Here is a 14,946-nt window from a genome sequence, read left to right as displayed (position 1 = left end):
TTTCCCAAAACTTTAACATTTTTCCGTTTTGGTCATACCTATCTAGAATTATAAGTTATTATAAAGTAATCTGCTGATTGTCCTGAATTACCACAATATTAAAAAAGAAAAATACAGAAAAATCTTTATGATGTACATACCCATGGCGGAACAAAAATATCACATTCCAAAAATTATGTAAATTGATCAAGTAGTTTTATTTTTATAAAGAGAACTATTTTAAAACGATTTTAAGCAATTAATAACAAATCATAGGCATTATAAGAGCTTGCAGGTTTGAATTATTGGTAAATTAACTCGCTTTATTTCTTCAAGATGGCGACTTCAGACAGTCCTTCATCACTCACTCATAAAATTTGATTTTTTTAGTTAAAAATCACACTTGTTGATCAATTTACGTGATTTTTGAAGGAGGACATTTTCATTCTGTCAAGTGCAGATGTTCATTTGTTTTTTTTTTTTGTTTTTTTTTAATATAAGGGAGATTCTGGACAAAAATCAGTGACATTTTTAACAAAAAAAAAAACAAAAAACTTTTCATTCCAAAAATTTATCAATAAATTATAATTAGATTTGTCAAAAAGCTCTTAGAAGTTAAAATCTTGAATAAATAGACAAAATGCCTTTGAAACCATGTTTAAAATACAAATATTTTTATTAAAAATTATTAATTTTTTTTTAACTTGTTTTTTTATTATTAACGGGGGAGAGGGTTATACGCTTGAATATATTTTTATTTGTCCAGATTTTGTATATATAATTACAGAGTCGTGATTTCAAAAGTAAAAAAAAATGTATTTGGGTGCCATCAGTTAGAATCGAAACCGAAACTGTAGTATCCACAGCTGGTGACGTTACCATTGTACCAATGTGACATGTATATGAACTGATTAGAAATTAAAATTAAAACTAATGAGAATGTACAAAATGTAGAACTTTTTTTGTAATTCTGACCCCTTAAAAACTATTTTAGCCAGCTAAAGACCCATAAAAGAACAGTCCATAAAAAATCCAATCATTTGAGGCCCCTATTGCCACTCTGGGATTTTTAATTTTGGAAGGAGATAGAGTTTGAAAATATGGAGATAGACTGATAGCCTTTTAAATATTAGATTTCGGATAGTAAAATATCCATCATCAGTGAATGTGTTTTGTTTTTTTTATAATAAGAAATATCCTTGGAGAGTCAAAGGCATTATGAAAATTATGAAAAAAAAAGAAACACTTTTTCTGATGATGGATATTTTAATATCAAAATTAATAATGAAAAATGTCAAGCTTAAAAAAAAATTTAATGATTTTTTTTTTTTTTAAATATTTGCATTTTAAATGTAGTTTCAAGGGTATATTTTGTCTATTTATTCAAAACTAGCGATAGGAACGAGGGGGGTAGCATTTCCCAATTATAAAATACGCTTTAATATATTTTAATTTATCTAGATTTCATATATATTATTATAAAGTCAATTCTCTATAGATTATTTCATATGATATTGTATCAAACACAAAGTTGTGATTCCAAACATGAAAAAAAAATTATGACTTAGGTGCCATCAGCTAGAATTGAAACTAAAACCGAAAAAAAAATTTGTAGCATTCCCCCCTGAGACATTACCGCATGAGCCACTGTCAGTCGGAAAAGAAATAGCTATAAATAAACATTAATGTACAAATGTATACTTGCGCATGCATAGAACAGCAGTTTAAGTTGACTTACACTTGCCAAGATTCATAAAAAAACAGTCCACAAAAAAATGCTATCATATGAGCCACCTCATGCCACTCTGAAATTTCCATCTTGGAGATACAATTGGAAAAATGGAGACAGACAGACTGACATAGTGAGTTTTATAAGTTGGTTGGTTGTTTTGTTTTACGGCATATCAACCCTTTTCAGGTTATTTAATGCCGAATCTGGTGATTTTGAAGAACGATTTTTTAATATAGTGTATTTGTTTTTTAAGTCGTATTCTATTTAACCCATAGTTGGAACCCTAACAGGTACTACCACTCCGGGTCAGAGTGGACCTGGGAGCAATGGCAATTAAAGGGTGGCTCCACACTCCCTAAGGCCTGCAAGCTGGGGCCTCACCATCAGATATAGTTTAAGGTCATATCCAGGACCGTTGTGTAAAAGGGTTCTTTTTAAAATTTTTTATATAGGCCAATTTTTTTAAGATATAAGAGTATGGTGTGGGGATTGTTTTTATCAAATAACTCTTTAATATTGTTTTCTTTGTAGAATCGATGTCTTACTGTTACAAAATCAGTACATTCAATTAATATGTGCTTGATTGTGAGTGGTGTTTGACAAGGTATACAGATTGGTTGGTTTTCTTTTTTTAGGAGATATGAGTGGGTTAAGTGGGTATGGCCTATTTTTATTCTTGTTAGTTTAACTTCTTTTCTGTTTAATTTCGTGTTTTGTTCTTGTTTTTTGATTTTTGGCATGATTTCGTGCAGTTTATTGTTAGGGTATTCGTTCCAGTAAGTTTGCCATTTCTCTGTTGTGCATGCGTTGATACGTCTTTTTAGATCTATGTATGGAATTTTAAAATTTGCATCGATTGGGAGGTTTAAGGCATTTTTTGCTGCTGAGTCTGCTAATTCGTTACCTTTAATACCGGAATGGCTGGGTATCCAGCAGAAAATGATTTCTTTTTTACAGTTTAATTCAGTTAATTTTTGGAGTAGTTTTGCGATTAGGGGGTTGTCCATCTTTTTATTTTTAATAGCTTTAAGAGTAGATTGGAAGTCTGAAAGGATTATAAACTTGTTTTTTCTGTTATTGGAGGCTAGATTGAGAGCTAAGATTAGAGCATGTATTTCAGCACTGAATATTGAGGTTTCTTTTGGGAGGTTTGATTGTTTTTTGATTGATTTATTGAGTATTGCTGCACTGGCTGTTGCGTTGTTTTGTTTAGATCCATCTGTATAGATGTGTGTGTGGTCTGGATACTTTCTTTGATTTTATTGAGATCATCATGATAGGTTATTGGATGAGTGTTTCTTTTCATGTCTACTTAAACTTAGGTCGATGTTAGGGGATACGATTTTCCAGGGAGGTGTTTTGGGTAAAACAGTTTTGTGAATTTTGGTTATGGGGAGATTTGCTTCTTGGGAGATCGATTTTATCCCAAGTCCAAAGTCGTTTTCTTTTTGGTCGAAAAGATGTTTGCGGTTTGGATTTAAGGTGCTACTGTGTGCTGGATTTGTGGGGTTGGCTGTCAGTTTTGTGTAATACTTTAGACCGAGGTTTTGGTTCTGAGCATTGGAGGGGTTTCATGTGCTTCTGCATATAGGCTTTCTACAGGGGAGGTTGCAAATGCTCCTAGTGCTAATCTTAGTCCTGAATGGCATATTGTATTGAGGGTTTTTAGGTATGACTTTCTGGTGGATTGATATATGAAGCTACCATAATCTATTTTTGATCTAATTAATGCTCTATATAGTTTGAGTAGTGTATTCTTGTCAGCTCCCCAATCTGTATGGGCAATGACTCGTAGGAGTTGTAATGCTTTATTACATTTGGTTTTGATATGATTGATGTGTGGAATGAAATTTAGTTTTTTGTCAAAAATGATTCCTAGGTGCTTGTGTTCGTTTACAAATGGAATTTTTTCACCTTCAATCTGTAAGGTTGGGTCAGGGTGGAGTTTGTGATGGTTACAAAAATGGATGCATTTTGTTTTAGTTTTGGAGAATTTGAAACCATTTTTAGTTGCCCATATATTAATTTTATTTATGCTGTGTTATAATTTCCTTTCAATAGTATGAATGTGTTTAGATCTGTAGCTGATTGAGCAATCATCTACATTTAAAGAGCTATGTGTACCAGGAGAGAGTTCTTTTATAATGTTATTGATTTTAATGTTAAAGAGAGCTGTTGACAATATGCTGCCTTGGGGCACTCCTTCTTGTTTTTGTTGGTCTGATAAAGTCGAGTCTATGCGAACTTGGAAAGATCTGTCTGTTAAGAAGTTTTTTATAAATTCAGGTAGTTTACGTCTTAGTCCAATGTTGTGGAGATCTTTTATGATACCGTATTTCCAGGTAGTATCATACGCCTTCTCTAGGTCAAAAAATATGGTGGCTACATGTTTCTTAATGAAGGCTTCCCTGATATATGTTTCTAGATTGATGATATGATCAATGCATCCACGATTTTTTTGGTAGCCACATTGATTTTTTTAAATGATATTGTTTGTTTCTAGGTACCACATTAAACGGAAGTTGATCATTCTTTCCATAAGCAACTTGTTAGAGCAATAGGTTGGTAATTTTCTGGATTTGATGAATCTTTTCCCGGTTTTGCTATGGGAATTATTGTGGCTTGTTTCCATATTTTGAGGAATTCTTTCTTTATCCATATTTTGTTGAACATTTGCAGGAGAGTTTGAAGTGATTCGGGAGGTATATTTTTTAGGAAACTGTAGTGGATCTCATCCGGTCCCACGGCTGTTGTGGGATGTTTCTATGGCATCTTTAAGTTCGTCTAGTGAGAAGGTCTCGTTGTAGGGTTCTTGGTTATTGGAATCGAAGTTTATTTTATATTTTTCCTGATTTTCCTTTAGTGTTTGAAATTGTTTTTTGTATTGTTTCGATGATGAATTGTTAGCGAAAGTTTTGGCCAGTGTATCAGCTATATCTTTGCGTTCAGTTATTTTGTTGTTTTTAGTGAGGAGGTGATTGTTTAGGTTGGGGTTATCTTTCCCGGAGATTTTTCAAATCATTTTCCAGATAGTTTTAGGTTTGGTAGAAGTGTTGATTTGATTGACGAATTGTTGCCAACAATTTTGTTTTGATTCCTTTATTGTTTTACATGCTTTTGCTCTGAGTCATTTATATTCTATGAGGTTACTGGTTATGGGTTGCTTTTTGAATTTCCTTAAGGCTGCCTTTCTTTTTCTTATGGCTTTTTTGCATTCTTGGTTGAACCAGGGTTTGTTCTTTTTATTTGAAGGGCAATTTTTGGGGATGCATTCTTTAGCTATTAGAATTAGAGTTCGGGAGAAGTCATCCATTGATTGAACGTTTTGTTCTATTAATTGTTGCGAGCATAATTGTTTGAATTTTATCCAGTTTGCTTTGTTCGTATTCCATCTTGGTATGTTGTTTTGGATAGTACTATTGTAGTCTATTATGATGGGAAAATGATCGCTTCCACAGGGATCATCATAAGTTTTCCATGTATAATCCAGAAAGCTTGATGGGTCACACATGGTTAGATCAATGGCACTGGTTGTACCATTTGTTGGATTTAAGTAGGTGGGTTCTTTTTTGTTGAGAAGGCATATGTTGTTATAGTTTATAAATTGTTCGATTTTGTTTTCTTTGGAGTTGGTTGTTTTGCATCCCCATAGTGTGCTATGGCTGTTGAAGTCTCCTAGAAGGATGAAAGGTGAAGGTAATTGTTTGATTAGGTTTTCTAATTCAGTATTATTTATTGGTTCAGTAGGAGGTAAGTATAGAGAACAGATTGTGAGAGTTTTTTCGAGTGTGACCTGGGCTGTGACTGCCTGAAGATTGGTTTGGACAGTAAGCTTGCTCTTTAGGATATCATTTCTTACTAGGATTGATGTGCCTCCATTGGATCGTAAGCCTGTATTATGGATATAATGATACTGTTCATAGTTTTTTGTTTTTAGGTGGTTGTTGTGTTGTAGAAATGTCTCTTGTAGACAGATGACTGCTGGGTTGTGTAGTGAAATAAGTATAAGGAGTTCGTTAAAATTAGGTTTAATGCCTCGGCAGTTCCATTGAATGATAGTTTGAGTTTTTTCACTGTGTTCTGCCATTTTATTTGTCTGGGCGTATTTTGTCTTCTACCTCCATCTCCTCCAGTTGTTTATTTTTTGTCGGAGTTTGTATCTTTGGTGAAGTGTTTGGTTGGGTTTTTTCTTTTTTTTGTTTGGATCTGGACGTCGATCTGGATCTTGCTTGGGATGTTGCTGTTTTGGGTTCTTGTTCATTTTTTCCCCTCTTGATTACTTGTGTTTGGTTTCTTTTTTTTTTCCAGGGTGTTTTCAGTTTCCATTTTTTCTAGAATTTGGAATCTATTTTAAGTGTCTACTGTTTGGTTTTCTTCTTTTCTGGTTCCTTTGCGGAGAGTACTAGGCGAGTGTTCTTTTGATTTTGGGATGTTTTCAGTTTGTGTGGGTTTTTTGTTAGAGGATTGTGTTTGATTTTTGGGATCAGGTGGGATTTTACTTTCAACTGTTTGGTAGTTATTTCCAAGTACAGCTGGAGCTGATGGCAGTTGCCGTAAGGTGGCCCTCAATGTCTCAACTAGTTCATGAAGTGATTTTATGAAGGTAGAGATTTCCTTTAGTTCAGTGTTTTCTATTGTTTTTAATTGATCTTTGGTTGCACCTGTGTATGATCTAGTTGGTTCTGTTGTGGTGGCCGTTTCAATAATTTTCCTAGCTTCGGTAAAACTTATGTTTTTGGTATATTTTAGTTCATTTATTTTTTTTTCTTTGATCCAGTTTTGGCAGAGCGATGAGTATGCTGGATGGTTCTCACCACAGTTTGGGCATTTTATATTTCCTTGGCATTCTGTTTCATTACTGCTACACTTTGGGCATACTGTTTTCCTGGTGCAGTATTCTTTGAAGTGGCCAAATTTTTGGCAGTTTAGGCAGCGAAGTGGTCTGGGGATATATGTTTCTACTTTAATGTTAATATATCCAATCTTGAGTTCAGTTGGTGGAGTGGGAGTATTGAAAGTTAATATGTATGTGTTGGTGTTTATTGTTTGTTCGTTTCTTTTTATTGTAATTCTTTTAGTATCTATAACTTTTTGATTTTTTAGGTTTGTTTTTATTTCATCTAGAGAGCAGGTGTTTAGTTCTGGACATCTGATGACTCCCTTTGAGGTGTTGAGGGTTTTGTGAGGGTAGGCTTTGATGTTTATATCATGGAACTTTGTCCATGTTAAAATTTCTTCGGCACTACTTTTAGTAAATACTTGTACGAGTAAAGTTCCATTTTTTAATTTTTTAATTTGTTTTGTGTTCAGATTTTTGATAATTTCTTTGATTTTGAATGGGGACATTGTAGTTATTTGTGTGTTATCTTGCGATTCCAAGATGATATACTCCGGAAAATTTGTGTTTTCATCTTCATCACTTTCTGGATGGGGCTTTTTAATTTTTTTGGAAGCCATAGAATATTTTTTGTTTTTTTCATTATCCTTGCTCCCCACCCTCCTCAGAGCCCTAAATTGGGAGATGGTTGAGGGAAACCCATTCGCCCAAGCATTTCAGGGATATAATGATGATATACTCAAACAGTGAGTATAGCTGCTTATGACGATTTTTTTCATTTCCTTGGACCCAGCAAGGTGTAGAAAGGGTTAGTTGTCAATAGCATCAGTTTTCACCATCTGATTGGCCCTTGCCATCACCTTCTAATGATAGTATGTGCGTGTTTTTTTATTTTTTATATGAGTGTAATGTGTTTGTGTTTCTCTTTATGGGGGTTTACTATTATTAGGGACTGTCATGACTAGCCAGTTAGTCGGGTCAAGCCTGCCCGACCGCCCGTCTAGCCGAAGTAAGGGCCAAAGTGGAGTGTTGCTAACTCACGGCCATTTGGTTTTGAGATCGTGAGTTGCTCAGCCACCAGGATCCCGTTCTAAGGCCTAAGGCATTACGGGTCGCCACCTACGGCCAACAGGTGGCCCCATTGAGGGACTTTTACTCTCTGCAGGGGAGCAGTCGGTGTATTCTGATACTCCACCGACAGGGATCTGGGGGGGGGGGAATAAAAAGGGGAGGGAGAGGGGCTGTTGTTTTTGCGGAACAAAATTAAGTTTTACAAAAAAGATCAGAAAACAAAAAACATCAATGTAAGTGCATTTCGTCTCAGGAAGCCAAAAGACAGCCTGATCTGGTAGCACCAGGAGTTTTATAAATGAGATTTTATCAATTAATTGTTTTGCATAATATAAAAGATAACATTATTACCATAATGTCACAACTTTTGGTGTCATGGGTTTCATTGGCATAGAGTACTTTCGGGTGAGACCAAAGTCAGCTAAAAATTAAAAAATAAAAAAATTAAATGTATTTAATTGATAAGGAAACAAAGATAAAAAATAAATAATAAACAGACATTGAGGATGAAAAAAGATCAAAATGATGACAAAGTTAATAAATCAGTTCATAAAAGAAAGTGGTGTTCCAAAAGACTGGGATTTTAATACAATTGTGAACTGCTACAAGAGTAAAGGAAGGGCTAACGATCTAGCAGAACACTTGTTTCACGAATGGGTTAAACGCATGCTTCTGTTCAGGATCCTGTTTGCTATTTGCCAAAACTGGTGGAAACCAAGCCGGTGCTCAGCTACTTTGGATTTAACGGAATGAGCATAGAGCTCTCTTGCATTTTTTATTACTCTTTTACAGTGGTTGCTGGCAGTCCTGAAAGCAGCTTTAGTCTTAGTAGATCTATTACGTTGGTAGCAGCTTTAGTCTCAGTACATCTATTACGTTTCCTATAGTAACTAAGCTACATACGCCACCAGACTAGATAAATTCTTGTCCTGGAATCCAGTAAAACCAAGAGACCAACAGAAAGACATATTATAACGTAGTTAACTGGTCAGTAAGTGAGAGGAAAATTAATATTCCTAACTTCTTTCATAACTCAACATTTGAGAGATAAAAGAAAACTGTAATGGAATATTCAACTATCTCTGCATCTGATATAGAGATCAAGTGTTAGTCCCAGGAATGGGGTCCGTTGATTTCTGAGAAATTTGACTGAAGTACAAATACCTGACTTTATACAGAAAAAGATATGGATATTAATCCCAACTAAAAGGTTTTACTCAAATGTTCATAATTATATATGAAGAGACTTCTGTTTTAAAGCAAGTACCAAAGAAGAAACTCACCAAGTTTTACACAACCTTTGTCAGTCATTAATAAATTTGATACTTTAAGATCTCTGAAAGAAAGTAAAAAAAAAAGTATGAATGAAATATATCACAGAATAAAAAGCAAACTTATTTGCAATCAAATGTTCTCATCTTGGTTATCTCAAAATATTTGGATTACTGTGCCCATCTTGAGTGTTTTTCACACATGCCAGTCGATGTCACATTCAAACTTCTTCATATAATTTGTCAAATTCAGGAATCTGTAGAGAATTTAAAATGGAAAACTTTACACTTTATTTAATCCACAGAGGTACATGTTCTCATTCTATCATGACTAAGTCGTCTGCACTGAGGATTGAAACTTCAATATACTGAATAATCCAGATTATCAATCTTCATCTCAAAAATCTAGAAACATAATATTGGTTATAATTGTTAATTCACTGCAGAGTTAAGTCCCTTTGGCGATAAAAGTAATTACAGAGTTATGTGCCCTTGCTTGTATTGCCACTATAAATGGATCAGATAAATTTTTTTTTTTTTGTTTTACTAATTAGTCAATATTTATCAAAGCAAAAAGCCACTGGAGGATAAAGGTTGATGATAAATTGTCAGTCCGCCTTCGGACTTCTTTTATTGGCATGTATCCAACTCTCTGAACCTTACCTGTCTTCCTACGAAGGCAGAATTAGACATAATGTGGAAAAAAACCCAGTTCTGAAAACATTAAGTTGTTAAAATAAAATGATATGAGTGAGGAAAGTGAATGTGTGTCTGGTATGCTTCCCCATATGAATAATAATGTATGCAAATATAATTTTCTTTTAGAAAAGAAGGGGAACTTTAATCTTGATAATAACTGATAATAATAAAAAAGAATTTCTTTCACTTTAAATATCAACAAAAAAATAACATGCTCTTCTTTTGCTAGAAAATATGTTCAAAGTTAAAAGTTGGAAAACGTTTAAATTCAGCATCAAAATGGCTAAAAATATGTTTGAAGTTCACTGAAAGAAAAATGAAGATAAAACTAATCGATAACAAAAGACAAATTGAAAAAGACCAATACAGAGAAAGTTTTTCTTATCGATTAGTTTTTGTCTTCTTTTTCTTATTGAAGAAGTTTTGTCTTCTTTTCCTTATCGATTAGTTTCGTGTTTTTTCTTATCGATTAGTTTTGTCTTTTTTTTCTTATCGATTAGTTTTGTCTTTTTTCTTATCGATTAGTTTTGTCTTTTTTCCTTATCGATTAGTTTTGTCTTTTTCTTTTCTTATCGATTAGTTTTGTCTTTTTCTTTTCTTATCGATTAGTTTTGTCTTTTTCTTTTCTTATCGATTAGTTTTGTCTTTTTCTTTTCTTATCGATTAGTTTTGTCTTTTTCTTTTCTTATCGATTAGTTTTGTCTTTTTTTTTCTTATCGATTAGTTTTGTCTTTTTTTTTCTTATCGATTAGTTTTGTCTTTTTTTTCTTATCGATTAGTTTTGTCTTTTTTTCCTTATCGATTAGTTTTGTCTTTTTTTCCTTATCGATTAGTTTTGTCTTTTTTTCCTTATCGATTAGTTTTGTCTTTTTTTCCTTATCGATTAGTTTTGTCTTTTTTTCCCTATCGATTAGTTTTGTCTTTTTTTCCCTATCGATTAGTTTTGTCTTTTTTTCCTTATCGATTAGTTTTGTCTTTTTTTCCTTATCGATTAGTTTTGTCTTTTTTTCCTTATCGATTAGTTTTGTCTTTTTTTCCTTATCGATTAGTTTTGTCTTTTTTCCTTATCGATTAGTTTTGTCTTTTTTTTCTTATCGATTAGTTTTGTCTTTTTTTTTCTTATCGATTAGTTTTGTCTTTTTCTTTTTCTTATCGATTAGTTTTGTCTTTTTTTTCTTATCGATTAGTTTTGTCTTTTTTTTCTTATCGATTAGTTTTGTCTTTTTTCTTATCGATTAGTTTTGTCTTTTTTCTTATCGATTAGTTTTGTCTTTTTTCTTATCGATTAGTTTTGTCTTTTTTCTTATCGATTAGTTTTGTCTTTTTTTCTTATCGATTAGTTTTGTCTTCTTTTCATTATCGATAAGTTTTCATCTTTTTCTTATGGATTAGTTTTGTCTTCTTTTTTTATGGATTAGTTTTGTCTTTTTTTATTTTATTAATTAGTTTTGTTTTCTTTTCGTTACCAATCAGTTTCTATCTTTTTTTCTTATCAATTAGTTTTGTCTTCTCTTTTTTAATTCTGTTTCAATGATTTCAAGCAAAAAATAGGATTTAAATTGTGTAGCAATAAAGAGAAGGGAAGCCAGCTAGTTTTCAATAGTTCAGATTAAAAATTTTTTTAATTGTAAACAGTGACACTTTTGATTACACACACACACACACACACCAAATCCTCATTATAATAAGATGAATATTTACCTGTGGATTATGAAATTTTCATGTAAATACTGCAGCCCCTTGAATACTTGTATCATGATACATTTTACCTGAAAACAAAGATTTGTAAAATATCTACAGTATCAATGGTTTATAGAAAAAATGAAACTATGGCAATTAAGTCAATTTAAGTTTTATCAAAATATATGCTAAGTAGCAGTTTACATATAGATATAGATAAATAGATATAGATGGCAGTTAACCTGAATTTCCCTTTATAGAAAAAAGAAAAATAAAGAAAAATCTGTATGATGTACATATCTGAGATGGAAAGAAAATATCATACACCAAAAATCACATAAATTGATTACGTTTTTAATCGAATTTAAGTTTGCCAAATGCCTTCCACTCACCGTTAACAATGGCTTTCTAAATTCTTGAATTATTTGGAGTTATCTCCCTTCTTCCTTCAGACTATTTTTCAAGATGGTGCCACAAGGTGATCGCTCATACTTTAACCATAAAATTTGATTTTCTTATTTAAAAATAAAGTAATTGATCAATTTACAAGATTTTTAGTGTATGATACTTTCTATCATGGGTCCATACATCACACAGATTTTTAGGAAATTATGGACAAGCACAATAGATGTAGAATGAATAGAAAGTGCACAAAATTGCTTTACAATATTATTTATTGGTGGTGTTCCTAAAATTCGGCCAATAATGATCATTCCAGAAACTACTTGGAATTATCATTATGTTCTTATTTTTGTACGTGCACATTCCAAATTGTCTCCTCATCAGCGCTTTTCACTATGGTTACTGGGAGAGGTTCAGTGATTATAAGAATAATTATAAGTATATATATTATTTAATTGGAGTTCATTATTGAGATGAGTATTATTTATTAATTTATTTATTGCAGACTATTATCTTCATCTTTCTTAGTTGTTGTTTCACGACGTTTCAGCCAACTATTTCTCTGACCTTTATCAGGTGGTAACCACGACGGTATAAATCTCCTAATTGCATCCTCAGCAATTAGTGCCTTACAGTGCCTGACGATAGCAGTTTCAATCATACCCAAAGCCAGCCAGAGGCTTACTTGGCCAAAATGTGGTGAGACGACAACAACTATGAAAGGCAGTAATTACTGAGAATGCAGTTAGGAGATTCGGAGTTCCCATCTCGCCGCAGTTACCACCTGATGAAGGCCAGAGGAATAGTTGGTCGAAACATCGTGGAATAACAATTAAAAAAGATGAGGATAATAGTCTGCAATAAATAAATTAATAAATTATAAGAATAGTTATACCCAGTTGGCAGCCTGGCGTTGTCCGGTCATACAATACGCTTAAACATAATATTTTAACTTATGCAAATTGCATATGTATTATTATAGAATCAATCCTCTATAATAATCATTATATATTAGGAGAAATAATTTGTCCAGTGGACTAATTAGCAAAAAAAAATAAAAATAAAAAATATTAATGATAACGTTGTTCATCAAATTTCGTCTGTGTTTGTTTATAACTAGCATTTCAGCCTGGCATTGCCTGGATGTTTGGAGGTGTGTGTTGAGCAAAAAAAAAAAAAAAAGTGGTAGTAGGAAAGCAGGCTCGAACCCGTATTGCAAAGGAGGAAAAGAATGGGAAAAAAACCTGACGTCTTTGCTGTTACGAACACCGCCAAACCAGAAGTGACGTAGGTTTAAATTAAGGCTAGACAATCAAAAAGAGGGGATGACTTTCGAAAATATCGGTGAAAAAAGCGACCCCTCCTTGTAGAAAAGTGCCCAGTTGAGGGTGAAAAAATTAATGTTTTTAGCACTTTTTCGGTATCTGAAGGGTCGAGCTTCAAAACGATACTGATCTTGTGAAAATTTGTCGCCTTTGTCGAAAGTTTTAGGCAGACATGCAAACATACATACATACATTTATATATTGGTAGCTCAAATTTTCGACCCAAACCGATTAAAAAGCTTGCTTTATATCTGATTACTCTTTATGTAAAATTTCAAATGTTTAGACCAGAAATTGTCTGAGTAATTTGGTAGAGACTGCAGAGGTCAAATTTTTTAAAACTTTGGCCCCTATTATGACCCCTTCACATTTATTGTTTTGGACTCAAATCAAGTTATTAACTTAGATCCATGTCCAAGAAACCTATATCTAAAATTTCAATTGTTTATACCCAAAATTGGCGGAGGAGTTTGGTAGAGTTCTCAAAGATCAAATCGTTGAACTTTGACCCCTTAACAGCCAAATTTCTGGTCGAAAACGGATTACAAAGATTTTCCCAAATCTCACTACCTTGTATATCAAATTTCGAGTCTGTAGACTAAAATTGACAGAGTTATTGTGTAGGGAAATGTAGACAGACAGACACACACACAGACACTTTCACTTTTATAGATATCTATAATATCACGTCATTTGACGATATTTGAGCTTGCCAATAATTTGGGTTTGACGATAAATGCTCTGTAAAAGTCATTTCTGATTAATGTTTAGTTTTAAAATATTCAAACGAAGAAATGATTTGCAGCAATTTAAAATGGTACCTCTTCTTTTACTTTTATCATATATTGAACTCATTAATAAAAAAAATAAAATAAAATGGTGAGGTACACCCAGGCTTGAACAGGGGATCATGTAGTCGGATGCTTTACCACTAGGCTATATCTTCAGATAATAATAAATCTGTTCTTTTTAAGAAGAAATAATTTGTTATTTTATTTTCTCCATTTGCTGGTTTAACGTAAAATATTCCCCCTGAAAAAATTATTCTTTTTATCTATAAGAGAGAAAAGCTATTTTTAAGATCGGATTTTTTCGATTTTCAATACTTATTGGACGAATTTTTGTACAAAACATATCTAAGAACACTGCCAGACATAAATTAACTTTGTGTGAAATTTGCAAAAGATATGCTCAGTTGTTTCAGAACCTATCAAGAAGGAACTCGCACCCACACAAAGTGACTTTTATATAATAGTTCTAATAATATCCACAATAATGGATCATTATAATAGTTACTGTACTAATGTAACATTACACATGTTTACACACGTGTTAACATGTAGACCCAACATGTTGTAGACTCCGTCGCAAGGAACATGATAAAGGAAGAGGAAAGAAATTCAACTCATCGTTTCAGGTTTTAAAAAAAGACCTTTATTCCTCTTCCTCCAGTCACGTGTGATTTATTGTCTCGGCTGTGATGTCACCCATGTGTCTCTAACGTGATCCCCAGTCTGTGCACATGTTCTTCTTTTTATAATCTTTTTCTTTTTTCCTGTTGTGACATCACCTTGCACACAGTTTGGTCATTTGCATACAGCTGCCATACACACATCTGCGTTCTGTTACACTAATAGTTAACTTAATCCTAAGAGTGAAATCAATAATCACTAGCAGCACGTGTGAAGATTCCGCAGCAGTATCTTTCATATGTAATATATTGTTGCTGGGCATTCTGTGGATGTTCAGAGTACATAAAGACCTCACAATATTATTATAGCCCTTTTATTAAAACTGTAAAAGTATTCATCTAAGTAATCTGGTTAATGTAGTGTCAGAATATATCTGGTTATTTGCGTTTATCTCTAATATCCTTATGAGTCTGTGATATATTTCCATTGTATGGACACCCGGCACAAATGGAAACCCCACGATATCATTATACCATCT

General features: G+C 33.0%; 1 protein-coding gene across 2 annotated transcripts in view; it reads right to left on the bottom strand.

Annotated features, from left to right (window-relative positions):
* LOC145254862 (cyclin-dependent kinase 10-like) overlaps positions 1–14,946 on the bottom strand; it is an 89,350-nt gene that overhangs the window by 53,079 nt on the left and 21,325 nt on the right. For both annotated transcript variants that reach the window (XM_080113722.1, XM_080113723.1), the window contains exons 7-9: positions 11,291–11,358; positions 8,903–8,955; positions 7,971–8,040 (exon numbers count right to left, since the gene is read on the bottom strand). In XM_080113722.1, coding sequence (XP_079969848.1) covers positions 7,971–8,040; positions 8,903–8,955; positions 11,291–11,358 — 191 coding nt within the window. The remainder of the gene's footprint in view (positions 1–7,970; positions 8,041–8,902; positions 8,956–11,290; positions 11,359–14,946) is intronic.

The sequence above is a fragment of the Euprymna scolopes genome, chromosome 30 (assembly GCF_053919585.1).
Source record: "Euprymna scolopes isolate OS-2025 chromosome 30, ASM5391958v1, whole genome shotgun sequence".
Lineage (NCBI taxonomy): Eukaryota > Metazoa > Mollusca > Cephalopoda > Sepiida > Sepiolidae > Euprymna > Euprymna scolopes.
This window is presented reverse-complemented; position numbering and strand designations above follow the sequence as displayed.